Raw genomic sequence first — 27,070 nt, 5'->3', positions numbered from 1 at the left:
CCAAGGGATTACCTGTTTTTTTAAGAATCGGAGCCCAATTACAAGCCTAATCGTCATGCCAAGTGCTTTCTCGAATCACGAATAAGCAAATACAGAAACCGATTGTGAATTTAATTTATGATGTCGTAAATAAACATACATTTTTGGTTTGAACGGTGAAATTCTGAAGATGTACACCGTAATCTTGAAAAATAAGAAGAAACGTTTGACATCAATTCCTATGCAACTTGTAACCTATCGTAAAACTGATGAAAATCGTGATCAATGTAATTTTATTTTTTTACGACTTATAAATTAGACAACAAGTCATTTTTAAAATTACCTAAAATAGTGTTATTTTAATACCTATATTATTTTAGATTAACACCAAATACCAAACTTACGTACAAATAAATTTGTTAGTACTATTTTTAGCCGAGTGAGGGCTTATCTGTCTGTCTGTCTATTGATTACGCTCGTAATCAGTAGCTTATCAAATCGACTTCGAAGATGAGCAAAATCTGTCGAAAAAATCAAAAAGGTTGTAGGGGTGCTACCCACCTCTATTATTTTATTAATAACAACCAAACTTTGGCTACACACTATGAGTTTTACTACTATTGCATTAGTTAAAAAAAATATTAATTGACTGATTGAATATGTAATATCAAAACAATTAGAAAATATTATATGGTAGAAATAATTAACGAATCTTTAACCAAAAATGCTTCGTTGCAGAATTCAGTCGGGTGAGGTCATTAGCTCTTTTATTGCTCTTGTAGGAAGGACATGGCACATCAGATTATCCATATTATGATATTTCATCGATTTTCGGATACATATCCTGCAATACATACATTAATGCATACATTAATTACACTATAATCTTTGTTGATTACGAAATAAATGTCATATATAAAAATCCGCTCACCCCACAAAACGTTGAAGTGTACAATTCTTTTGTTTCCCAATTTTCATCCATTCCCTAAAATTCAATACCAACTCCTCTTTTCCAATCAGCTGCAGAACGGCGTCATCAAATAAGTTTTCAATTTCATAAAAATCCATCTCTCCACCCGCCCACCACAATTTCTTTAAAACTTGCAAATATTGGATTAAGCAAGGGTGACATTTTAACAAGTTTGTCAAATTGATATGATCCGCATATACCCCATTGTCCAGTAAACTCTCCAAGATTACGACTCCGGTAGACTCAGGTTCGATGCAACGTGAGGAGTACATTCTTGGATAAATTGGAGAGTATTCATCATCAAAATGCAAGTCTTGATCATCATCTCCAGTTTCACGAAATAATGCAAGATTGTTCTGCTGACCTAGGCGAACTGCAAGTGGACAGACAGACAGTTTTTGAATTACTCCGTTGATTGGTAGAGGATATGCTCTACTAGGTTTTGGAGCCCAATTAATTTTTGGAAATGACAGTAACTCCTTAAATAAAATGAGGGCGTCGTCATGTTGGGAACTTGGTAGATATAGAGTAGCATTAACTATTGTGCTGGTTAATGGCTTCGTCTGGTTTTGGTAAAGATCATATCCACGAGTGAGGAACCCACGAACAACTTGCATTACAGACGGCAGGCAAACGTATTCTATAGTTTCCCAATTTCCGAGGCTTTTTTCCACAAAGTTTTCGAGTAACGTGGGCATTTCCTCTTCAGTTTCCAAATTACCGATTAATTTGGAATAATTCTGTCTCATGAAAAGGGACGAATCTTTTGGCATCATTTGCAATATAAACTCTACTAAAAATTCATTTCCGCTTTCCGTTGATTTGAATAAATGTTTGCAATCCAGTTGAACATTTGGCACGAACGTCTTGATATAATTTAGTTGAGACATTTTATCATTTACGCGCATTTGGAAAATATCTTCAAATTCTTTCATCCGATTTGAAATGTCCATTCTGGCATTCATGAAGACCTCTGCCATTTTGATGTCATTTCGTGACGTTGCGATGTTGAAGGCACTTTTCGGCCCGATTTTTATGAAAGGGTCAGCTCCAAGAGTAACCAAGAAATGCATTAATTCAAAATTCATTGGATTGTTTTTAATTGCACTCAAAAGGAGAGTACTTTCGATGAAGGACAAATCTTCTTTGATCGTACTTGTAGAATTGATATCAAATCCATGCTCCACATAAGTTTGAATTAGCTGTTTCGTTTCATTACATTCAAAGTCAAATGCTCGAGATCCGAGTTGATGTAGAATGAGTATGTCGGTTCCCTGAACTTTATCACATTTTAACAATTTCTTTTCCACTTTCGGCATGATCATATTAGCCATTTGGGAATCCCCTTCGAGAATACAGTAGTGAAGGTCATCCAATGAAACTATCGAGTCTGGATGACGCAAAAGGACACTGAGAACGTCAAGTTTTTTCATACGGACTGCTCGACCAAGAGGCGTGATTGCTAAATCGCGACGATACTGATTCAAAACTCCACAGTCATAACGGGATTTGGTGTCACACGCACACCAGTATTGCTCTTGCAAAACGGCGTACACCGACGGAGTGTTGACATTTAAGCCGATTCCGAGGAGATAATCCACTATGACGACACGGCCTGTTAAATAATAATAAAAGTAATATTTCAAATGCAGAACTGACGAATTAATTAATTAATTAATTAATTAATTACCTTCATCGACCGCAACATGAAGAAGAGGACGAACATCCCCGTGACCGTCATTCACGATTTCGGCCCCGTTGTCCAACAAACATTTCATCATTTCTACATTCGAGGCAACCAGTGCTACCCAATAGAGCGGCGAATAACCCACGAAATCCGAAATGTTGACATCTGCCCCTAATTCGATAAGGACCTTAGTGACCAGACATTTTCTTTGTTCGATTGCGAGGAGAAGTGGGGTGAATCCTTTCCTCGATCTCTTGGTGGATGGTAGGGTGTCGGTAGTTTGATTTATGTTGCACCCAGCTTGAATATATTTCTTGAAGATGCACTTGACATTTTCTTCCTGTAAAATAAAATTTTAACAATAAATGATGGATATATAATGATACAGAATAACAATGATAACTCTCTCTCACCTCTTCAGCCGACGTGCCAGATTCAGTCAGGAGATGAACAAGAGCAAATAAGTGGGGGACATCACACGATGGTCGGTAATTTGATAATGCAACTTGACCAGTAATAAAGATTTTGTTTAACGGCTTTGTCGGCTGTTTGCTCAACCAGGTCCAAAAATCAGTCACATGTCCAGCCTTCAATTTTGATAGTAATTCAGCTTCCATTGTATGTAGGGTATTATGAAGGGGGAGGGCCGAGGGATAAATTTACCAATTTTTTGTGTGATGTTACAACTGCGTGAATGTAAACAATGAGAGAAAATTAATTACGATTTGACTTTATATGTCAATAGAAAAACAACAGAATTAACCAATCCTACCAAGAAATTTATGAATCCACTTATTTTGTCAAACAAAAATAAAATAAAATAAATTATTATTTAATACAAAAATAACCATGCAGGCAGCAGATTTTGTTTTATTCGGGCAATCATTTGAGGATGTTTGTTTGCTGCTTGTTTTCGTGTCTTGTCTTGTCTTTGTACCATTTGAGACGAGATTGTCCATGTATTTAGACTGTCTCAATATGCCTCACATCATCAGCTTATCATGGGTGAAAAGTGACCTGCATATTTTGACTCACTCTCACTCAATCATTTACATAATTATCAAACTAACCTATGAAGTCATCCTTGTAACAGCGGTGAAATAATCACTTCAAGTGTTACAGCAATCCATTAACACACTTAAAACTGTTACAACTTCTGATACTGTCAAATTACATAAACTGATTGATTGCGAATTTTACGTTTAAAAATAAGTACGTTTTGTTTATTAAGATGTCAGGCGAATGCTGCGTGCTCGTCAAATATGCACAACGTATTTTACCACTGTTGGTATGTGGGTGGGGTGCAAACTACACACTTAAATATGTCACAATGAACATGATACATCGGTTTGATGGCTTAAGAATGTAGTTCAGATAAAGGATGAGGTGACACTATCAGAAATTATCAATCACTTTTTACATAAATTTCGGGTAATGATGCCACTATAAAATGCATTTCGAACGAGAATTAAATTTATCCTGCTTGTTACACCAACGCATAACGCATCTCAAAACTGTACTGAATCAAAATGGGGCTCTTTTTAACGAGTATTTGCCTCCTTTCTTTGGCAACTTTCCATCTGGGGGCAGCGTCCCCAGTGGACGGGGAGAGACAAGGTATTAAAACAATGCAAATTTTGATTTTTGAATCTCTAATTAGTTAATTACCTGGAAAAATAGGAACAAAAAAACTAGTCTGTTATTATACAAACTGGTCATCATCTCGATCTGGAAATTCTGCATTTTTCCCAAGCGACATTGACGCCTCGTTATGTACCCATATCATCTACAGCTTTTCTATTTTGGACGCCACGTCGTTAGAAATGGTGGTGCAAGACACAGAGACGGATATTAATCAAGGTTTCTATGAGCAGGCGAGTCAATCCCAGCCACTTTTCTTGATCATTTACATTATAACTATTTGCGACATTTTTAAATGGTTATGTACGTAAATAGGTGACAAGCTTAAAATCCCAAGGCGTCAAAGTATTAATCGCCATTGGAGGATGGAATGACTCTGAAGGGGACAAATATTCTCGAATGGTCACGAATCCTGCCTCCAGAGCAAATTTTGTCACCAAAGCGGTTGAATTTATAAGACGATACAATTTTGATGGGTATTTAATACTTATATTTAATAATTATATTTAATAATTATTATTAAATTGGTTGACCTTGGTCAAGATTGGACCTTGATTGGGAGTACCCCAGTTGTCCCCAAGGGGCGTGTGGTGATACGCCGGCATCGGATAAGCAAAATTTCGCCAATTTACTCCGTGAATTAAGGACAGCATTTTTGCCACATGGTTTCCTTCTCTCGGCCGCTGTTTCGGCATCATCATCCATTGCTGCCAGAGCGTACGATATTCCGACACTAAACTCACAATTGGACTGGATTGGCTTGATGACGTATGATATGCATGGAGGTAAATAATCACTTATTGATTAACTCAACTAATTGTATAATTATTGACTCATCATTGATGTAAATGTTAATACAGGATGGGACGGTGTCACAGGACACAATTCTCCCTTCCGAGGGGCATCCCCCAACACGGTAGACACCATCACCTATTGGCTTCAGAATGGTGCAACCGCTGCAAAATTAGTGGTCGGCGTCCCCTTGTACGGTCGCTCATTTACGTTGTCAAACCCCAATAATAATGGCGTCGGAGCACCAGCGAGTAACGGGGCTCCTGGCGAATATACTGGAGAAGCTGGATTTCTAGCATATTTCGAACTTTGCATGAACCTCGCCCCTTTCACCCATGTCCCCCAAGTCGGGCCGTATGGGTTTCGAGGGACTCAGTGGGCATCGTTTGATAACACACAGATCATTGGCGATAAGACGGGATTTATTATGCAACAAGGATTGGCTGGGGCTATGGTTTGGGCAATTGATTTGGATGATTTTAACGGTGGCTTTTGTGGGGCTGGAGAGTATCCTCTGCTAAAAGCTTTGAAAGCTGGGTTGGGAATTTAATAATTTTTTTGCTTGTCGGTACGAAGTTAAATTGAATTTTAATCAATTAATTAATTAACTTGTCACAGTTGTCACTAATCATTAACTTAATATTAGTCATCACATTTAACTAAAGTTTATTTATTCCAGTATCGTGATACTGCACCTGCTATGTAACATGTTATTCAAATTAATACGATTAGTCATCCTTGTTATAAAATCATGTCACTATTTATAAGCTTGTAGCTTGTCAGATTGGCGGACGCGTTTTAACAATAAAATGGTGATAATGGAATCATTTAAATTGAGGTGACTCTGCTCCATTTTTTTCATTGCATACATATTACACTTTATTTGCAAACACACACACCTCTAATTCGCATTCAAATACCGTAAATACTTACATAAGTGTTTAGTAAAAAAAAAAAAAGCAAAATGAAAATCACAATTTTACTGCTAATATCTGTAGTGGCCACTTTTGTGGACATTTCTTTGTCGTTGACCCCCGCTCAACAAATAGAAGTTGATGAGTTGGTTGAATCCGTTTTCATGGACTACAACAGAATTCCAGGCGTGGGTTTAACAATTGTGGAGAATAGAGGGGCAACTATTTACGTCAAAGGGTATGGGTTTCAAGACATGGAAAGTGGAATTCCGGCGAATAGCAGGACAAAGTTTTGCATTGCTTCTATTTCAAAGGTAAATTAATAGGACATAATTTTATTTTTTTGAGTATGCACTTATTTAATTTAATTTGTGTAACGTTTTTCGCAGACATTTGGAGCTACCTTGCTTATGAAAGTATTAAGTGAAAAATTTCCAGAGTTAGGTTCCCGTGCTTTGGACGTACCAATCAAACAATTACATCCAACTGGAAATTTCACTTTTAGTGATCGGTAATTAGTTAATTTATTTTTTATAAATAATTTTAATCAGTTATATAAACTCTTTAATAATATATTTAGTTATCGATCAGAGTCCATGTCATTTCGAGATTTATTAAGTCATCGGCATGGCGTTGCTACGGAAAGTTTGGGCTCATCTGCTGGTGCTTATCCGGATATCGAAGAATATATTTAGTATGAATTCAATAAATTTGTCTCCATTAATTTTTAGAACTTTTATTCCATGTACTGTATTTCTATAGTCGCAGCCGTTATGCAAAAGAAGTAGGACCATTCAGAGCTTATCCCGAGTATAGCAACACTTTTTATGTTCTTCTGGGAAATATTCTGGCTGAAATTGCAGAGATGAGATATGAAACTTTGGTACTAATTTCTCCATGATCAAAAATGCAAATTATAAAGTTAATGCATATGTAATAGACAATTCTTGTATTGAATTTTAGCTGCAAAACCTATTTGCTGACATTGGAATGACTGAGAGCACCTTTGTGACCAAGACGGGCGACTATGAGTCATTGCTGGGAATGGCGAAAGGGTATTATCTCAAGGATGGTGAAGTTCTGAAGTATAACATGTCACTAATTAAGTTAGTGCTAAACAATTATTTATTTGATCCATTTAATAATATGGAATATGAATATGCACATTAATTTATTCTCTATTTCAGTCGAATTTTCTTGGCACCCTCCGCCGGTGGAATTATAACAACTGCGAATGATATGGCAAAATATATGTCGTTCCATCTAAATCTGGGGAAAGTAGGAGAGACTCAAGTTATTCCTGAAGTGTGTTATATTTAACTACGAATTTATTTGTCTATTTACCACAAATTAACATTAATATTTATTTTAGGAAGCGATGAAATGGATGCGTCAATCGGCTTATTCACTTGACGGCATGACCTTCAAAACTCCAGAATCCAACCTAGTCCAAGGAGTATATGCTTTGGGGACCGGATTTCAACTGGGGGCAGTGAATGGTTATGCTTATATGGCGCACAGTGGGCAATTCACACCCTTCATGTGTGAAATGAGAGTATATCCGGAAATTGGATTGGGGACATTTTCTGTTAACAATGGACCCGTCAATTTGTACCCGTCGCCTTTTGGACATCCGTTTTTGCATGAGGAGATTGTGCGAATTGTTACAGGGGGTATGTAAAATTTGCATTTTTTGCATATGTAAATTTCAAAATGCATATGCATTCTTACACAAAGTACATTTTGTTTTTCTAGGACAATCTAAAAATGAACCGTATCAAAAACCAAGTGGGAATTTTGTACCTAAACCTAAGAAAACAAACTTGTCACGTTGTGATAAAGATGTGAAGGCTCTCGATCAGGGGACACTTCCTGGTATATTCGGGCACGCTGTGGAAGGTAAGAGGTTGCCATTTCAGTCTTTGATTTTATAAATCTGAATTCTTTCTTACAACTGCTTGAAGGAGAACTAGAGATAACAAATCCGAACGGCACGCTATACATGAGATATGGAGAATGGGCGACTGGTTATTTGACAACTTATCCTGACGTACCGAATGGATTCCTTATAAATTGGGATACAGATCTTGTGCAAGAAATATACTTTAATTCGGGTGTTTTTGTGGACATGATTGCCCAGTTTTCAGATGTAGACACGTTGAACTTGCACTTATCGGGTGCCATGTGGGAGTTTAAGCGGAATGTTACGCTGATTAGTTTGCCTGAAATTCCATGGAGTGAGAATAGTTGCGGACCAGAGACTGGTTAATTGGACAGTTTTATTTCACGTGTGAAAAGAAATTTAAAATAAAAGTTATAAAATATTCTCCTTAAAAAGCGTAATTGTATCACATCATGTTAAATGCTTCAGATTATGTAATGGGTAATAAAGCAAATTATCAAATTCGAATAAGTATAAAATAATAATAAAACTTTGTACATACACGTCGTGTTTATAAATAAATAAGTGCGTGAGATAATCATTTTTAGAACCACAAGTTACAGCATAACACAGTTCAGTCATATTCGGTCTCTTCGCCAACTTCTGCATACCCCCAAAAATTAAATTAAGAATTTAAAAACATTCTCTTAACTATTCAGATTCTTGCAACATTTCTTCTGCCTTCTCACTGACAACTTGCATTTCATGATTACTAGCATTAGGGAAAATTGAAGAAATCCGAGCCTTCCAAGTATTCAATGGATTCGATTCATACGGAAAAGTAGTACGAAATTGAGTTATTTGTGGTATCACAATCTCCTTCCCTTGAGAATCCATTGCTGGGAAGAGTTGTTCAAAGAAATTCGCCACATGACGTGTTATGATTATTTGTAAGGAGTGTAGCAATGGAAATTTGGCGTGGAAAAGGTTACCACCATTCTGTAAGTAAAAAAAAATTCGTTCAAATTGTATAAACATTGTCCCCCATCAATATTATTATGTACTACAAATTATTATTTGCAGTGCACCTTAAAAACCTGAGAAAATCCTAATAAATCCACGTCGCTGACATCAATTGACTCTACATATTCCATCCCATCATCCTTCAAATAAAAAGTGTACGAAAGTTTCTTCAAGTTTGGACATGTCGGCATGTCTACCGGTGGTTCAAACAGCGTTTCATATTCTTTCGAATCACAATGAATAGCCAAACTCAATTCTTTCAAGACTGGACCGTGTTTATCCAATAGATTCTGAATTCGATGAGTATCCACATCATACCGGTCGAAATGGGTTTCAATTATTTTGAGTTGGTGTGGAAAATCAATCAAAATATCCACCACTTCTGATGTCGCCCATTGTAAGCGGATTTCTTGCAAATTTTTAAACGCGACCCCTCCATCCGATGGTGAATTCACAAATTCTTGCAGCACAGCTTTTTCCAAAATACCCTCCATACTATCATCCGCGGCGATAAAGAATTTTATAATGTTTGGAAAACTTTTTACAAATTGAGATGCAAATGAGACAAGTTGTTTTGGTGGTTCATGTTCAAAACCGAAATTCAATATTATTGATTTCACTGATGCCAGGATAATTCCAGTGGGAAAGTATTTCGTCGTATAATCCGAATCGTTTGATACAAGAGTGAGAGAGAGCTCCACTAAATTATGAAGGCTTGGATCCGACAAAATATCTCGCATAAAGGCAAAATCATTTCTCCCAGGCATAATTGTTAATTCAAGATTTTTGATCTGTTGCCCATATTTTCGGATGAAGAGTAATACGTCTTCTTCTATAAATCCGTCAGAAGGATGTCCGCTATAACAGATTTTAAAGTTTTGGTGGCCGTAGGTCATTACGTTATCCGAGTAGTCGCGAAATTCTTTTTCCCAATCTGAAATCCAGGGAGATGGTTGTAATGAACTTGTGGAGAGGGGGATGAAATACTTCTGAGATTCTTTTTTCCAACTTTGAGAGACCAGGCGGGTGGATTTTAGGTCGGCGTGAGGGAGGAAACTTAAAATGTTGGAGAGGATCTGATTAAAAAAGACAATTGTTATTTTTATTTAATAGCTGAAAGAAATAGTAACAGTCTCAATCATTTTCTTACTCCTGGTTCTTTCCAGACTTTCTGCAAAGGGAGACAACTCTCTAATTCCATACTGGTATGCATTGTAGTATCTTCACTGTTATCAGAAAAATCGCTGGTGCTAAGTTCATATACACTTTCGTCACAAGATTCTTGGCTACTATCGTCATTGTCTCGCAGATATAAATCCTTCACCTGCAGAAAGTATAGAATTATAGTTTAACTAATGCCTGTACGAATACGATTAATTATTACCCTCATCCGAAATCTTGCTGACGGTTCGGCACATTCTTCATTTAACCCGATTCCCAATCTGTCATTATCGCGTAACGCGAGCCTTCCATTATATTCGTCCTTAATTTGGGAAATAGCTGGATGGTCATTTACAAAGATAGCGGCGCCCTATGAATAAATATATTAACAGAAAGTTGACGCAATTAATTTGGATTCAATTAAACAAATATCTGCATACGCTAATTGGACGGAGGTAGATTCGCCCGTTTTCGACAATTAGTTCACATCGAGTAACTTCCTGGACAAGTTGTTCTTGTTCCACTTCCATCTTTCACAACAAATAGACCTTAAAAAATCACCAATAAGAAGTTCATTTAATTTTAAATACGTTTCTTATACGTTTTAATAACAAGCTTATGGTTATTCGTAATTTTTTACCTATTGAAAAATATAATAGATCTAATTTCACCTACTTACATATAACAAATTCTGATTGTTATCGAAATTCAAGGAAACCAGCAGCACCAACCTTCCAGTGTATTACTTTATTTAAATTAATTAATTAAACGGACAAAAATTATTCCAAATTCCTTGTCCAAGTGTTGAACTCAACTTACAGTAGATACACAGTGTGTTTCAGTTCAACACTTGGACAACAAATTCCGTTTTATCTTGTGCTGACAGTCAATACAACTGGTTGACAGTGGTTGGCGGTTAAACGGCCGGCTCTGAGCGATGATGATGATGATCAACCGTTGAATCTTTGTTTCTCAAATTTTCATAATTTGTTATTCTTTTATTCACAAATTCCAAAATTCCAAAATAAAAATTTCAAAATTTTTTCTTATATATTTATATAAAGTTGAACTTAGTTGGACACTTCCCCACCGAAACCGCTGGCCCTACTGTAAGAAATTGTGTAATTGTAAAAATTAACGTAATTTCAGGATCAGTTTCGTCTTTCATCGCTTTTCCAGTCTCCCCAATTCTTGTAAGTGTTTTAAATTTAGTGGAATTTGAGTTATTCAGTTGCCACTTGTACAAGAAAAACTCTTTATCTCCTCCAATAAAGGAACTTTCCACCCATCTCTTCCGGTAAATTGGTGAAAGGTTGTTGATTCTTCCCGTTGTGGTAGATATGTCGAGATCAACATCAAATTCCGCATCTGTTATTCGCCAAGGGTACTTTATTTTCAGGGTGGTTATCACATCAGGTTTTGAGTCCGTGACCGGAATGGCAGAAATGGTGGCGTCGCTGTACAAAAAATTGGTAACCTTAATAAAGCAATAATTAGTTAAGAATGTGATAATTTTGTACATGGTAATTGCCGTGTTCATCGATCTCGGTACGGAAGAATGAATAACCTGTCTTGTTAAGGACTTTGGTTCGTGGAATCTTGACGCGTATTCGTAATATTTTTGAAAGTTGGCGACCGTCCATATCATTTGATAGTCTTGCTTTGCAATGTCGACCTGTTGAGAGATTTTGTTTATTAAAATTAAAACTTAATAAGATTATGAGTGTGTATTTTTACAGTAGAATGACTACAATCTTTCCCCTTAGGAAACCAGTTCCAATTACTGGTATCATCTCTCTTGTCCTTGTGACTATCTGCGAAGACGATTCCTTGGAGGGCTAAAAAAGTTAGGATCACGAGGTTCCCCATTGGATACAGATTTATTTAAGTTACTAATTCGTGCAGATAATTTGTGATTTGATGCGTTTACTAGATTAATAGAACTATAATTTACGCAGTTTATTTGAAGGTGATTTAGGTTTAAACATGAAATAGAATGGGGTGGGGATATAATGCAAAAATAGGGAAGCTTTATGATGTGTCGGTATGTATCGACACGCCAATGTCATCATGAATAAAAAAATCCATTTGTAATTTTATTATCAAGGACAAGTCGGACAACATACGACTTTTTAACTCTGGATTTATGTACATTTCTAACATTTATGCTATTTACGAGTTATTTATGCATCAATATATTTAATTTAAAGTTAAAATTCGATTAGCTATTTTGTACGTAAATAACATTAATAAATAAGTAAATGTTCTCTAGCCATGTCTAAACGCAGAATGAGGTTCTTCCCCATGTGTTAATCCCCCTAAACTAACGCATTCTCTCTTCTCCACTCCCTGAGAATAATTAAACTGCACAACATTATACACCAAGTCAATTTCGCCAAGGCTATCAGCCCTGTAAATTTCATCCGAATTAATCTTGTCCCATGTAAATGACAACATGGAACTTGCAGCGTTCCCCAACGACCTCAGCATGGGTGCTTTTGCCACCGTGAGATTTCCCAAATTGCTACAGATTGTTAATTCTACACGAATTTCTACATCCTTCGGTATTGACCAGGGCAGTTTTAGTGTTAAAGTTGCTTTCAGATCACCTGATTCCATTAATTGAAGAGTGGATTCGCTGAGATTAAAAAGGGAAAGAGAGATTAAATTTTGATTAGGAAATTTCTTTGATTTATTGCGACTAACATGTTTAGATTTCCAGAATTTCCACTAGATAAAGATCTCTGTTGGGTTAAGATTTTTTCTGCATGGTATCTTTTAACGATGTCAAAATATTCGTTGAATTTCTCTATCGTCCAAATGTATTCAAAATTTTTTCGTTGGATATCCATCTAAATTAGGGAATCAATTATTTAGCTGCTGTTCAATATAAAAAAATTGTTGAATTACTTACTGAAGATCGAACACATTCTTTGTCGGTGGTGAACCATCCGGCAGTTTTAGCAGAGGTGGTAGCTTTGGTTTCATGGTTTGAAATTATAACTATTATAAGGGCTATGGTTGAAAATGAGAATCCTATTTTGTACATTTCAAATGGGTTAAGATTTTGTGACAATATTTAATCAGGAAAAATTGAAGCACACGATCAAGTTCATGGAAATCAAGTTATATATGTGGATAAATAATTGTGAACGTGACGTGACCATCGTGGGGAAGGTCAATAAAATAAGTTAAGGTTAGAGTGCTGATGATGGGAACACACATATATATTTACATATTTATATGTACGTATTTACGAGTGACGCAACATTTGTTAAGCTAGATAAATACGTACATAAATACTTGTTTATTCATTACAGTTCACATAATGAATAGGTATGAATCTATGCGTAGTTTTGATTAAGCTGTATGTAGTCAAGATAAAGACGAAGAGAACATTATGTCATTACAGCAGCACCCAATTTGCATGGAGCAGGAAAGATTGACCATGACGTACAACTGAAAAACACAAATATACAAATATAAATAAATGTATGTAGCTGGATGGATTTAGATGCTGGATGCACATGTAAGTACTTACATTAGAGGTGAGCTGGATCGTCATTTTTTTGAGATCCAATCCGTCCAAATCCATTTCACCCAAAAAATTTCGGATCCAATCCATCCAAATCCATTTGGCCCAAAAAAATTCAGATCCAATCCATCCAAATCCATTTGACCCAAAAAATTTCAGATCCAATCCATCCAAATCCATTTGGCCCAAAAAATATCAGATCCAATTCATCCAAATCCAGTTGGATCGGATCAGGGCATGGATTATCCAAAGAATTATATATATAAACTCATGGTTAGTGTCCGGGGTAAATCTGATTGGACTGTATATGTGTCCATGCAACAAAAGTATGGCCCAGTTACTGTTAGGATGAGATCGGAGTGCTAAAAAGAACACTTCCTGATATTCTTTATGGTGACGAAATTTATCCAATTCGACCAAATCCAATCCACCCAGATCCTATTCATCCAAATCCATTTCACCCAAAAACTTTGAGATCCAATCCATCCAAATCCAATTCACCCAAAATTGTTCAGATCCAATCCATCCAAATCCATTTGGCCCAAAAAGTTTCAGATCCAATCCATCCAAATCCATTTGGCCCAAAAAATTGCAGATCCAATCCATCCAAATCCATTTGGCCCAAAAAATTGCAGATCCAATCCATCCAAATCCAGTTGGATTGGATCGGGCCATGCATTATCCAAAAAAATGGATATCCAGCTCACCTCTAACTTACATGTAAGGTATGTAGCTATACATATACATATATGTAGGTGTGCTAATCCTAAGTATTTGGTCCTACTTTTTACCAATATTAAAGATCCGTTAGTGTACACAGATGACAAATACGCACATATGCAAATATACCTATATATATATTTATTCATACTTATTTCGGTAATTTATGTAGGGTGACGAGAATTTTTGTGGATTCTGCCTTAGTATCATGGATTTTTCATGATTATCCGTAAGCATATACCATACTCCTTCCCAGCGACATAAAATGTAAATAAATGCATAAGAACGATTACATAAATAAATAGATAAATAATTTAATCATTTCTACAGTTGGAAACTAATTTCAACCCCAAATATTTTTATTTAGTAATAAATATGTACAACATGATCCTCATTATTTCTTTTTACACTTTTTCAATAACCAGAGTCCACGCCCACTTGGAATCAACCTTATCAAGAGCAGGTAGAATTACATTAATCCCCACCTCCGCCCCACTCCAGAGCAACATCCCCTCCGCTCCCAACATCCTCACGGCTGATACGGTCTGCATCTCAACCGCACCAAGATTAACCTCCTGGCTCCAGTTGATCAAAACTGCGTAAACCTTGGTTTCGTTCTTATTCGTCGTATACCACACATCCGGAGTCACAGTATCGTTTTGATAAAGCCACGGCACACTCTCATAAATCGCTTCCCCATTAATTCCCAACCACTCCCCCATTTGGAGGAGACGCTCCTGCTGCACCGGAGAAATTATGCCCTCCTTCGTCGGCCCGACATTCACCAAGACGTTTCCTCCACAAGACACGCTTTCCACAATCGTTTGAATTAACTTCTCCGGCGTCATGTAATCCTCAATATTGGCATTTTTTCTATACCCCCAAGATTTATCAAGGGTCATGCAATTTTCCCACTTGTGAGGTTGCAGCACTCCAGGATTATATCTGTCCGCACACGTGTAGTAGCCTCCATGCTTGCATAATGTATCCCCACCCCACCGGTCGTTCGTGACGACGGTGTCCTTTACTGGGGACGTGTTGTACAGCCAGGCTAAAAATTCTTGTGCGTGCCAATATTCCGAAGGAGCGTCCCATTCTCCATCCGACCAAAATATCTCGGGTTCGTACGTGTTCACCAATTCGTAAAGCGATGGCGTTATCTTGTTATCTACAAACTCCGTCGTGGTAAAATTGTTAGCGAAATCGCGCATCCATTGTGGATTATACCATTCGTAGAGGGAGTGATAAAGGCCAAATTTTAGAGTGGTATTTTCCCTAATCGCAGTGGCAAGATCCCCTACAGAATGAATTACGGAGAAAGATTAGATAATACTTGGGAGATTTTTAGATTTATGGGTATTTATTTTACCCAATAAATCTCGTTTGGACCCAACATCCATAGAATTCCAGGACCACGAGTATCGCGAGGGCCAGAGGGTGTAACCTTCACTATAATGCATGTCAAATTTGAAGATGCTTCCTCTGATCTTTGGTTATAAATAGTGTATTACAAATTATTTGTAAGAGCTTACTGGTGTTTTGAAGTCAACACGACGTACTTGGCTCCTGACCTGGCGAATAAGTTTGCCCACGCAAACGGATCGTAAAACTCTGCCGTGAAATCAGGAGCAAACTCTTGATAAGTAAAGTTTGGTTTGAAGTTGTTCAAAACGTACATTTCACACTCGTTGCTGTTTCCACCTACAAATTTGTGTATCAAAATCAAGCATTAAAGAAATTCAATTTAGAATATAGTAATTATACGACTAACGTTTCCAAACGTTCCAGAACCACTCAGTTCTCACGGCCGGGACGGAAAATACTCCCCAATGGATGAAAATACCAATTTTCGCTTCATCATACCAAGATGGCAGCGGACGAGCGTCAAGACTTTCCCAGTTCGGGTCGTAGAGAATGGAACCATTTACAGTTTTTTGCTGCTCTAAAGGTAATTTTGAGACGAGTTTGTTCAAATCGACGTCACGAAAGTCGAGGTCGCGTTCTTCCAAATTGTAGGATTGGAAATTTCCCCAGCCAGCGACCATGGCTGTGGCGAGAGAGATGAGAACAATTTGCAGCAGCCCCATCGTATGCACAACCTATGTTACGGGGGGACGGATGGCAAATGAATGGTAAAAAAGCTTCGGATTAAACCTGGAGGTTTGCCGTAATCCTCTTTACTTTAGTTCACTGCCATCGAACCTTACACAAATAAGCTTCTGTGGAATTATAGATAGAGTCATAATTAAAAATAACGATTAAATATTTAGATCACCTATGTTGAGCTTGTTTTTATTGTTTAACTCGATTTATTTACATTTAGCAAATATTTAAACGTATTCGTTACAATAAAAAACGAGAATAATTTTTTTTATTGTCCAATGATACACGATAACCTTCCAATGCGCAAAGGATTATGGGATTTTGATCGTTATATTGAAGGATTGAAGAGTAATCTCTGTATCAGATTAATCGGTTTACTGCCCTCTGGAAAATAATTCCTAGCAATAAAAAAACGAATTATGTACTTCAACCTTTTCATAGGACGTTACACGGTGCTATACATATGCCCATTACCTACATAAATGACAATATTAATATTGTAATATAATATAACACATAAAATGTAACATTTTGAAATCGCTAGGAATGATAAAAAAAGCATTTGCATAAATTTCAAGCCTTGTACAGATGTATGTAAGTATGTATGTATGTAGTATCTAGTGTGTAGAATATGACAACACAATTAAATCTAAGATTTTAAATGACATTCAAATTTGAATAAATAATGGAACCTAAGAGAAAAAAACATTCCCTTACCGGTGTCATGTTTCACCTCTTGTTAACAATTCGTTTGTAACGGTTTATTAGAGCGTGTGTAAATATGGCGCCAAATGTTTCCGAAAACCTTCACCCGTCATAGACCCGTAATTTTTTGACATTAAAAAATCTAAATGCCTATTCGGACGGAAAGATAAAAACTTGGCGTTTCATTTCCTGCATGAAACGGAAAGCATGTGGTGTTCTTTCTATGTACATATATTTCTATGAGGTAGAAATTGAAACAATTTAACGAATTGACTTGGCGATACATGGATAAATGCTTATAATTTTCTGTAATGTTTTGAGCAAATACATACGTTTTTCTCCAGACTAATAATTACATGCACAATTTTACAATATTTGCACATAATTGAGGGATTTGCTTATAAGCAAATCCCAATTCCAAGTTTCGTGTTTGCCGATAGAATTTGTAATTTATAAATTAGGTATGATCAAAGCACTTCAGTACATCAATAACGCTATAATTTATGCGAATTTTTGACTCGCTGAAATAAGGTAATTAGCTAAAATATTATGCAATCATAAGAACACCGAAAAACTGCATGCGACAACCAATCATAAATACATATATCCAATTACGGATAAATATAAGCTATAGTTCTAAATATTTTAAATATCTTTGTAAAAATACACTACACTGTAGTTTAGGTATTTATGCATATATACATACATATAATAAATGTGCACATATTCTTAAAATAGTAAAGTTGGAGGCCAGCAAGTATTCAAATATTTATTGCATAATAATACAAATCATAAATAAATATGTACATGCAATACAGTTGTAATATTTATAATAATATAATTATGTATGGATGCAATTTAGAAATCCCTTTTCAGAGGAATATTTTAAATGCTGAACACGTCCTTCAAAGCACGGATAAATCCTTTTAGAGTTTCATATTTTGGTTTGCGTCCAAAATATAAATACAAATTGTAAGTGACATCCTGAAATTTCATCTCCCAGAAATGTCAGACAAATTAATTTTGGCAATTATGCAATTTACATGTGTCATTTTAAATTTCTTGTGCACGTTTAAGCTCATACAACACAAATGACAACTCTGTTGAAAGTAATTCGCATAAAATTATAAATCATAAAATTATAAATCGCTCAATTATTTTTCAAACCAGCAACAAAATTGTCCACTTATGCGCTTGTGGAAATAAACAGGATTGGAAAATTTGTAATACAAGTATTTTTGACAATATATGTCATGACCTTAGTTGACATTAGTCTCTTATGGCGAACAAACCTTCCAGAAACTTGACCCGATATCTTGCAAAAAGGATTGAAATAAGGGAATTCAGAAATCCACCATGTATTCCAAAACATTTTACAACATTTACTGGGCCATATCCCTCCTGCTTACGCACGTCGGAGTGACCAGCATCCATTTCGATAGGAACAAGAGGATTTGCTACATAACTAATAAGAGTCGAAAAAAATGCTTAACGTTGTGCTGGACAAGCACCATTTTCGCCCTACACGGCACTTCAAAATCCATTTATATGTTGAAGTATGAAGGAGGATATGCAAATAAGGACTTCTTAATTGCATACTCTTTCGCCTTCATAGAAATTCTTATGTGTGGAGGATTAATTCTTGTTAATCTGAGACAGGACGATATTGTCACAGCTTTTAATTGGTTTCTCAATTACGTTCGACAATTTCAAAGTACGTACTTATTACTTCAATTCAAATTTTTCGCTAGTTTTTAATTTAAGAAAATCCTAACTAATCTACATTTACAGGGAATTGGATTCCAAAATGGAACCCGAGCAAAGAATCGTTATCACTATTTATGACCTTTCAACTTGGCTCCCAACTTCTCTTTCTAGGAATACTAGCACCTCTGTCGGCAACGGTTTTCTACATTTTATTCCCAGCCACGCCTATTTTTATGCATGGTCGCTTAACTGAGTTGGGATTCATTTACATAAATGTGCAAAGAGTAAATGGGACTTGGCTTGAGATCGGGATGGACTGGACCATTTATCTCGTAGATATGTGGTTAGTCACTTTAGGGGGTAATTATACATTATTTTGCGGTTATATTGCTGCATTATATCAATTATACTTTTGCGGTAATTATAATTATTTATAATTAGGGCAAATGGGGTTCTACGGCCTTCTAAATTTACTCGCAGTTGGCAGCGTGTATATTTGTAAGATTATATATTTTTTACTAGTTTGATAATTAGTAATCAATTAGTAATCATTATTTAAGTTCGCGTAAATTGTCTGATTAGTCACGACGTGGATGTTCCTCTTGGAAATGCGTGGCCCTGGCAAGCACAGGAATAACCGATACGTGTATAAAAGTAGCAACGATTTTCGAAGGGTGGACTTTCTCTCACATGAAATACGATGTCTTCAACTTATGCAGAAAGAATTGACGAAAATTGTGGGAGTCGCAATCGTCGTGCTTCACGGAGCATTTTCACAGCTTTGTAAACAAAATTTCACACCTACATTTTAAATACTGAATATGATCATGTCGATATGTATTGAAATTATGCTCCCATTGCAGGTTTGTATTGTAACTTTGTCGTTATAAAAAATTGGAATCATATACCCAAATTTACAAGTGTGAGTTTCATAATATGAATTTATACAAATTTTGGACATTAGATAATATTTGTAAAAATTAGAGACAAATTTTCCAAAATCAGTTCTCAATTCAATTACAGTCCAAACTTTCTTTATTACATCACCCATTATTCTACTTCAAACTCCAAAATTTATGAAATTATTTAATATTTCAGATAGCACTTGGCAGCTGGTCGCTTATGATTCAAATAATTTGGGCCTGGATCCTAGAGATTTGTGGGCGGTACAATGCAGAATCAAAGAAAACTTTGGACTCTTGGAAATTTCTGGAGCACAGGGGAAAAGAGGAGAAGAAACTAATGTCGAAAGTTAGAAAGAGCTGCCGTCCTTTTTCTTTTGGCGAGAAAGGCATCTTCGTTATTAAGAGGATGACCGTGCTAAAGTTTCTGAGAGGCATTGTAAAAGGAACTTTCAGAGCGCTGCTAACACTGGGAAGAGGAAGGTAAACTTATTTTAGGGAAGGGAAAGCTTCAATTTTCTCGTATTATTGCAGACAAACTAAACTAGTTATTGCACACCGTAAGTCTCTCTAGGAGTATATGTATTTATTTAATACAGACAAAATGCGATTCATAAAAATGTTCTAATGTTCCAAACCGTTATTTCCTTAGTTTTCAGCATGCATATAGTAGCGCATAACAGCATGGATATTTTTCAGTAAATAAATATGTCCAGAAACATATAAGCGATAATAATAGAAATTATCTCAAAACGTACAATGCATTATATTTATTTTTCCATAAATCGCTTAAAAACATACATATCGGTATTCATTCCAATGCTTAATTCGATGGGACATAGTATTTGCCATCCTCCGACTCGACGTATCCCAAATTACAAGTGCACTTTCGCACATTCTGTGGACAATACGCATTTTCTACGCAATCGTTAAGGGCCCACCTATCGTAACAAGGGGACCCTGCGAAGCCACGACAGCGTTGTTCAGCCACGTCAAATTCACCATAATCGAAATATCCATTTACAGGTCCACAATTTCTGGCGCATTGACAGCGACCCGTCGGTACGCTGACTACCGAGCAAAGCCCAGCATTAATTTGTTCGGTTTCATTGTCTTTACCAAGGATTCTGAGCATGCAAATTACGCTTTGGTCGTAAGTGTTTGTGTATTTTTCGCATTGATCGGCGCTGCTGCAAACTTCGTCATATTGTGCTGATTGCAATGGCGATCGTTGACAGGAGAAAAGCGACTATTTTGAAGGACATGGTATCTGCAAGAAAAAATTTGTAAATTTAACAAAATTATAGGAATGATGATGCAGACACTTACCTGGCAAATTAAGTTGGACGATTTTTTCAAAATGTTCCACAAGCATAGTACGAATGACAATTTCGAGTGAAGTGAAGGGTATTTATGTGTGATACGTCGTTTCGTTTATCAACGTACCAGTCTTATATATTTGTTTGAATGTTGTATTGCCCGAAATGTACGGATTTTCCACTCACACCACGAGATTTGCAATAAGAAACTTTACATGATGAGGTAGATAAGATTAGAATAAGTGTATGCAGATCGTACGGTGTAATCATTAATGTACTAACCATGTCGAAATGTTATTAAGGCTGCAGGGTTTTCCACGACAAAACGGAAAATGATAAACAGAATTGGACGATGCCAGCACAACGAAGCTCTTAAACATTAACCAAACGTGACAGGTTTTGAAGCTGCATATTTACATACATATATCTCCCAATTTAATAGAAATAATTAGATTAGGAGATAATCACCAATGGCGTTAAGTTACGAAGTATTTATAAGCATATATTCAGTTTGCATGCATGAAGTAAAATGAGTAAAAGTAGATAACGCTTTCATGTACTATATAACAATGATATGCACATATCTAATGAATTTAAACAATATTCAAGGAGTGTATGGTGTACATACGTACTTGTTAACCTATTATCCATAAATCGGAAATTGGGAATTTGTGGTTAAATGTCCTTTATGAACATCCATAATAATATGTATATATAAACAGACAATATTTTGTCTAGATCGTAAACATATGTATGTATTTGAGGGCAACGGTAATTAGAGTTTTAAAATGAAGCAATTGACAGGTATATTACTGCGTTCACTATAAATTTTCATACCCTGGGTTTTGTAAATAGGCAGCAGCTGTGGCTAAATCTGTATGTCTGGTGGCGTCCCACAAGTTCAACAATCACTGGATCAAGTAAGCGTCATTCTAAATAAAATTCCACCATTTATGACGTATTCCCCACGCCATAATCTGTAAATACTCACCTGATCTAGGATGAGATACAAAATTCACTGAACTTAATTCTATATCTCTCTCCTATCGAATGATCCGAGGTCGATAGATCGATGCGAGTTCCAATTCCAAAGCGTCATCATCATTCAATTCTCACGGACTAAATTGAACCCAAAGACTCAAGTGATGATGCTTTACTTCATAACTCGTAGATTTCAACACTTTGACAATTAATCTGTATCTATTTGTGGTACAATTATTCATGGTCTACGTGACTTGACATCCCATAGATAAATGTTCAGATTGTACCATCAAAAGCGCAAATTTAGACATTTCCTACATAATAATGTCAGGTCAAGATAAGGAAATCACATATAAACTTATTTGCCTTTCCATCCGAATTACCAATATTGATTCTGACTAGAAACCGAGACACAAGTACAAATAATTTTAAAATCGTAATTGAAATGAAATTTTCTTACAATTTCATAACGATTGCTGTGGCAAGTCTCGTACTTGTTACGTCTTATAGCGCACAAGTTGACCCAGACGTGGGTAAGAAACTCAAATTGTGACAAATTTTAAACTTTTAAATTGTTCTTTAAGGAGGACGCACCCTTCTTATGAGAAAATCCCCCCCCGTGATATTTGCCCCAAATTTTGATATGTTGTACACCTTGAGGTGCTTATCAAAAAATGTATTGGTCCCTAAGCCCTAAGTGACCTGGTTCGACTGGAAACCGAGGTCAAAGGTCAGTGCACTTTTTCCCTCGAAACCCCACAAACCGTATATTTTTGGAAAGCTACGGACCTCATGAGTCCGAATATACACCATAATAGGGTCAAAGGTCAAGTCTTGACCTTTCGAAGTCAAGTCTTGACCTTTCGAGGTCAAGCAAAAAGTTGCAAATGTGTGTTGCTGTTGCAACACAGTTGCACACACAACAGCCATAGAGTCGACTAAGCTTGTTGCCATGCACTCGGCTGACCGGAGTGCAGCGGAAGTCCGTAAGGTCCATAAACGGTCACCTTGCCCAAATAGCTGACCTCCAAAGGGCTTAGGGACCAATACATTTTTTGATAAGCACCTCGAGGTGTACAACATATCAAAATTTGGGGCAAATATCACGGGGGGGGATTTTCTCATAAGAAGGGTGCGTCCTCCTTTCTTAAATTCTGAACTATTAAATACATATATGCATGTACCTCAGCTCTTCACCTCCTCCGGGCCATGATACAAAAGTCCGAGGTAGTTAACAAAATCGTCGTCGAACTCCTATTCGTTAACATGAACATGAATAACCTTAATTCTCCTCTCTCCGACCCGATGACATTTGATAACTTTACGCTTGACCATTTCTTGGTCTTTACCAGTGGAGAATCACACACGTTGTAAGTTCGCCAATTTATAAATAAATACTAGGGAGTTTGCATGAATGTTTCCGTGGACCCTGAACGTGACGTAGAACCGTAGATTTTGAAACTACGTCGACGTTGCGTTGTGACAGTTTGCAAATTGACGTCCGTGTCGTAAACCGTAACGTAAAAATGCATCTTTTTTATACGTTGCACGGTTACGGAATTATAGTTTGCAATTCCACAAATAAATAAATACGTAATTATGTTTTCTATTCTTCCAATTTTTACTTTACAATTTTTAGTTGTGAATTATTTTAGAATTATCAACAAAAGTTTTTGTTTAAATTTCAAAACCCTTCCCAGCATTAACTTGACGGAGATAAGCAACCTGGGGGCGGTTGCACCAGACACTTTGCACCCCACACTTTTCATTTTTAAGCTTTTTTTAAAGATTGTATTTCACCAAATCCGAGTTGCATTTAGAAAATTAGTTAACTAATTAATTTCAACAATTTCAGTCCTTCTTCCACATCTTTCTAATTACTAATTAATGCCAATTATAAAATCGTTAACCAAAGTCCTTGGATTAGTTTATCTTAATTAATATTAATAAATTCATCTGCAAAATGCACCGATTTTACTCTCCGTTTTGTCCGTTTCGGATGCAAATATTGCAAATTTCATACTAGTTAAATTTTTGATCGATTGATACTTTGTTAGAAATCTGTAAGAATAGGTGCGTTAGGAGACCTCCATTGTTAGTCAATCTAACACTGAGGAGGTGTGAGGTGGTTATCGCCAATTTATCCAGGGGTTTTCCAAAATGCGAATGTTTACGCCAGTTACAGAATTTGAAAAAATCAGAATTTTTCAAAACGCTGCCACTTTTCGAATTTGAACAAACATAATTTTTAATAAGAAGTACTATAAAAATTCATTTTATAAAATTTTAAATATTTTCATGCTATTTCTAAGTTTTTTTTAAAACGCAAAACCGTTAATTTTTTGAAAATTATAAGTTTTTTAAATGGTTTTTTTTTATAATTTCAGACTAATTCTGAGCACAAACTGTGTATAATTTTTGAAATCGGGTTAAAATTCGAAAGTGACAGCGTTTTGACAAATTCTTATTTTCGTCAATTTTTTTAAATTCCGCTACGGGCGAAAACATGCGCATTCTAAAAAAACGCATAAATATGGGTCGGCATATTTCTGAGCGTGACAATTTAAAATTACTCCTGTCAAAATCGGAAATAAACACGTAACACCTCCTCATTGTAAGTAAATTCAAGCAATAAATAACTAATTATGCAAATAGTGAGGAGATAAAGTCAAATTATTATTCTTAATTGTGATAGTATTGCTCCTAACATATTAAAACATTCGAAAGAAAGCTGTTAAAATATTTGTTTAAGGTTAAGGAATTATTTTGTATATGTATTTACGCTATTATTTGAACCAATTTTGTAGAAATGGTTGAGTCCGTAGAACGTCCGTGAAAATTAGTTTTTCACGTTGATTTTTAAACGTAGCGACAGAGAAAACATCGTAAATACGTGAAAAATTACGGATGTCTTACTACGGGTCACGTTGCGTGTTTTTATGCAAACTGTCGCCCTCCGCAACGTGAAGACGTGAAAAATTTCCGTGAAAAGCTACGGAATCACGTTGCTACGTCACGGAAATTATTTACGGAAGTATACATGCAAACTCCCTACTGACTAGTTGATACCAATCCATGTTTATGCAGCAATCCACAACTTCATGGACTCAACCAATCCATTTTCACCATCGAGGCTGACAATACCACTTATAACGTCAACTTACGTCTTGCTATTCCAATTGCAACCTTAACGGGATCTTACAACCTTAACATAACCCAGTACCTTATCGGCGGTCCGCTCAATAACTTCCAAGGCGAAGGAATCTACAACCATACATTTTACAATGTCGAAATGTCAATGCAATTCACCGTGTCGGAAACTGTAGACGGAAAACGAGCGATTGTGTCCGATGTCCATTCTCAACTCAGTTTTCAGAATTGCGTCCTCTGGGCTGAAAACTTTAAAGAAAATGGAAACCTTTGGTCCAACACGGAGTGGATGGCGTACAGTGCAAAGTTCAAGGTGGACTATGAGACTCTGATCGAAGAAGTCGATGTCCTTCTATCACAAGCAATTTCATCCTATTTTGGAACGGTTTGGGGACTTTTTGTAAGTTTTATTACTAGGATAAGACCATGCGAGGTGACGTTATTGATAATTTTATACAATTTCTTAGCGATATGGTAAGGACGCTGCCCTAGACTGGTTGACATAGCTGATCTCAGACAGACCAAGGTGAACATATCCGTTGAGAAAGCAGCAATTCCTTAAAAATATGTTGACAGTATCATCAGAAATTTTACGATTAAAATAAAAGCTAATTGCATTCAAAAAGGTTCATCGAATTACGTATCAGTGATACGGTATCACATATTTCACGCTGTAAGAATAGGAAAGGAATAAAGACTTGTGGCTCGTATCGGACGAGTCGTGCGAATCTCCCTACTTTATTCTGAAAATTGCATTTACTTTTAAATTATTCTCTATTGTTGATTAAGTGAGAACAATTATGCACATATATACATAGAGCTCAACTACAAGTTTTTGTTGCAATAAAATATTGGTGCGTTCTTGTGATAATAAAACGTTCGTGTAAAATATTTATGTGCATAGAAATACAAATTTTTCATAATTTGTACACATTTTATCATGTTTTAGGGTGTTTGCAATCAAAGAAGACAATTTTACGTGTGTTTCATGTTGGGGTTGCTTCTTGTAATGCAAAGACATAGTTTTCCGATAATTTGTGTATGCACAGAATTACTTCCATACTTGGTCACCACGTCACTACCTTTGCAAATTTCGGATATTATACTATGCAAGATGCTGAAGTCATTCAAAACCTATCGTGGATTATGCATATGTACAATAAATATTTATATGCATGTATTTACTTGTGTGCATGTTGGTACACATTTTGTTCCTACTTTATTAATGTAATGGACATGAGAGTATATATGTTGCGTGTAATTAATTAAATATGTACTTATAAATAGTTATGCAAAACCTTGGTCTAGCTTTTACTCGTAATAAAAACTTCACATTATACTGATTACTTGTAAAATACCTCTTCCTGCTCTTCTTCCCTGCCTCACGCATATTTACATTTCAAGGTTTGCCTGACAATTCTCAGGTACAAATTTAAACATAACTTCTATTGAAACAGTCACGTTAGCATTTCCTAAGAAAATAAAAAAACAACCTCTCCACGTTTAAATTAATAATTATTACAACTCAAATCAGTATGGCTCACAATCAACTTTTTGTTCCCTTCGTCTCTGTATTTCTCGTCAAATTTTCCAGCTGCTTCGCCTACTGGGACAATTGTCACACCCACATAGTTTACCACCAAGGTGCTTCAATTCCTCGGCACGAATTCCTGAACAGAGTCCTAACTCTTCGCCTCATTCCCGCACACTTGGACTATAATGGTTTTGTAACCGTAAAAAAGGACCAATTTAAAATTTCAATACTGCAAACTAAACTTCCCCCCTGCATGGTGACCCTCTTTATCTTCCAACCTGAAAAAGTGTCTCTGTGCACTGACTATGATCGTTGCACCTCGACAGAAAAAAACCCCTTAACATACCTACAGACAATCCATGTCA

The 27,070-nt window shown here is 36.2% G+C and overlaps 6 protein-coding genes and 1 long non-coding RNA gene across 10 annotated transcripts; 2 read left to right on the top strand and 5 right to left on the bottom strand.

Annotated features, from left to right (window-relative positions):
• Nucleotides 1–255: 255 nt before the first annotated feature.
• On the bottom strand, nt 256–3,553 carry LOC110847725. Its single transcript, XM_022094722.2, has 5 exons — nt 3,409–3,553; nt 3,050–3,322; nt 2,640–2,976; nt 911–2,564; nt 256–823 (listed from the first exon to the last, which is right to left on the bottom strand). The coding sequence occupies exons 2-5, from the start codon at nt 3,251–3,253 to the stop codon at nt 721–723; spliced, it is 2,298 nt and encodes a 765-aa protein (XP_021950414.1). The 5' UTR covers nt 3,254–3,322; nt 3,409–3,553; the 3' UTR covers nt 256–720.
• A 545-nt stretch (nt 3,554–4,098) lies between these two features.
• Nucleotides 4,099–5,902, top strand: LOC110845932 (probable chitinase 10). The gene is made up of 5 exons (XM_022092489.2): nt 4,099–4,253; nt 4,317–4,510; nt 4,593–4,753; nt 4,821–5,062; nt 5,138–5,902. Exons 1-5 carry the CDS (start codon nt 4,166–4,168, stop codon nt 5,617–5,619), a joined length of 1,167 nt encoding a protein of 388 aa, XP_021948181.1. The 5' UTR covers nt 4,099–4,165; the 3' UTR covers nt 5,620–5,902.
• A 50-nt stretch (nt 5,903–5,952) lies between these two features.
• Nucleotides 5,953–8,390, top strand: LOC110845492. The gene is made up of 9 exons (XM_022091923.2): nt 5,953–6,297; nt 6,373–6,494; nt 6,564–6,677; nt 6,746–6,866; nt 6,947–7,089; nt 7,171–7,288; nt 7,356–7,656; nt 7,739–7,882; nt 7,948–8,390. The coding sequence occupies exons 1-9, from the start codon at nt 6,034–6,036 to the stop codon at nt 8,250–8,252; spliced, it is 1,632 nt and encodes a 543-aa protein (XP_021947615.1). The 5' UTR covers nt 5,953–6,033; the 3' UTR covers nt 8,253–8,390.
• On the bottom strand, nt 8,246–10,888 carry LOC110847266. Of its 2 annotated transcripts, none has more exons than XM_022094176.2 (6): nt 10,690–10,888; nt 10,490–10,597; nt 10,273–10,419; nt 10,039–10,212; nt 8,954–9,964; nt 8,246–8,864 (listed from the first exon to the last, which is right to left on the bottom strand). In XM_022094176.2, exons 2-6 carry the CDS (start codon nt 10,577–10,579, stop codon nt 8,577–8,579), a joined length of 1,710 nt encoding a protein of 569 aa, XP_021949868.1. In that variant the 5' UTR covers nt 10,580–10,597; nt 10,690–10,888; the 3' UTR covers nt 8,246–8,576. The 2 variants fall into 2 exon arrangements, with proteins under 2 accessions (XP_021949868.1, XP_021949869.1); XM_022094177.2 differs by having other exon boundaries at nt 10,729–10,888.
• Nucleotides 10,889–11,032: 144 nt separating this feature from the next.
• Nucleotides 11,033–13,240, bottom strand: LOC110846502. Of its 3 annotated transcripts, XM_035849276.1 has the most exons (5): nt 12,964–13,238; nt 12,756–12,901; nt 11,787–12,687; nt 11,570–11,724; nt 11,033–11,506 (listed from the first exon to the last, which is right to left on the bottom strand). In XM_035849276.1, exons 3-5 carry the CDS (start codon nt 11,916–11,918, stop codon nt 11,104–11,106), a joined length of 690 nt encoding a protein of 229 aa, XP_035705169.1. In that variant the 5' UTR covers nt 11,919–12,687; nt 12,756–12,901; nt 12,964–13,238; the 3' UTR covers nt 11,033–11,103. The 3 variants fall into 3 exon arrangements, with proteins under 3 accessions (XP_035705169.1, XP_035705168.1, XP_021948973.1); XM_035849275.1 differs by having other exon boundaries at nt 11,033–11,724; nt 12,964–13,240; XM_022093281.2 differs by lacking the exons at nt 11,033–11,506; nt 11,570–11,724 and having other exon boundaries at nt 12,115–12,687; nt 12,964–13,230.
• A 1,401-nt stretch (nt 13,241–14,641) lies between these two features.
• LOC110845899 (alpha-L-fucosidase) lies at nt 14,642–16,447 on the bottom strand. Its single transcript, XM_022092450.2, has 4 exons — nt 16,076–16,447; nt 15,837–16,005; nt 15,674–15,753; nt 14,642–15,601 (listed from the first exon to the last, which is right to left on the bottom strand). Exons 1-4 carry the CDS (start codon nt 16,389–16,391, stop codon nt 14,709–14,711), a joined length of 1,458 nt encoding a protein of 485 aa, XP_021948142.1. The 5' UTR covers nt 16,392–16,447; the 3' UTR covers nt 14,642–14,708.
• A 4,021-nt stretch (nt 16,448–20,468) lies between these two features.
• Nucleotides 20,469–22,645, bottom strand: LOC118434749. Its single transcript, XR_004834223.1, has 3 exons — nt 22,032–22,645; nt 21,051–21,972; nt 20,469–20,991 (listed from the first exon to the last, which is right to left on the bottom strand). It is a non-coding gene; the product is annotated as an uncharacterized LOC118434749 (long non-coding RNA).
• Between the last annotated feature and the right edge of the window lie 4,425 nt (nt 22,646–27,070).

Source organism: Folsomia candida, unplaced genomic scaffold, assembly GCF_002217175.1.
Source record: "Folsomia candida strain VU population unplaced genomic scaffold, ASM221717v1 Fcan01_Sc003, whole genome shotgun sequence".
NCBI classification, from domain to species: Eukaryota; Metazoa; Arthropoda; class Collembola; order Entomobryomorpha; family Isotomidae; genus Folsomia; species Folsomia candida.
This window is presented reverse-complemented; position numbering and strand designations above follow the sequence as displayed.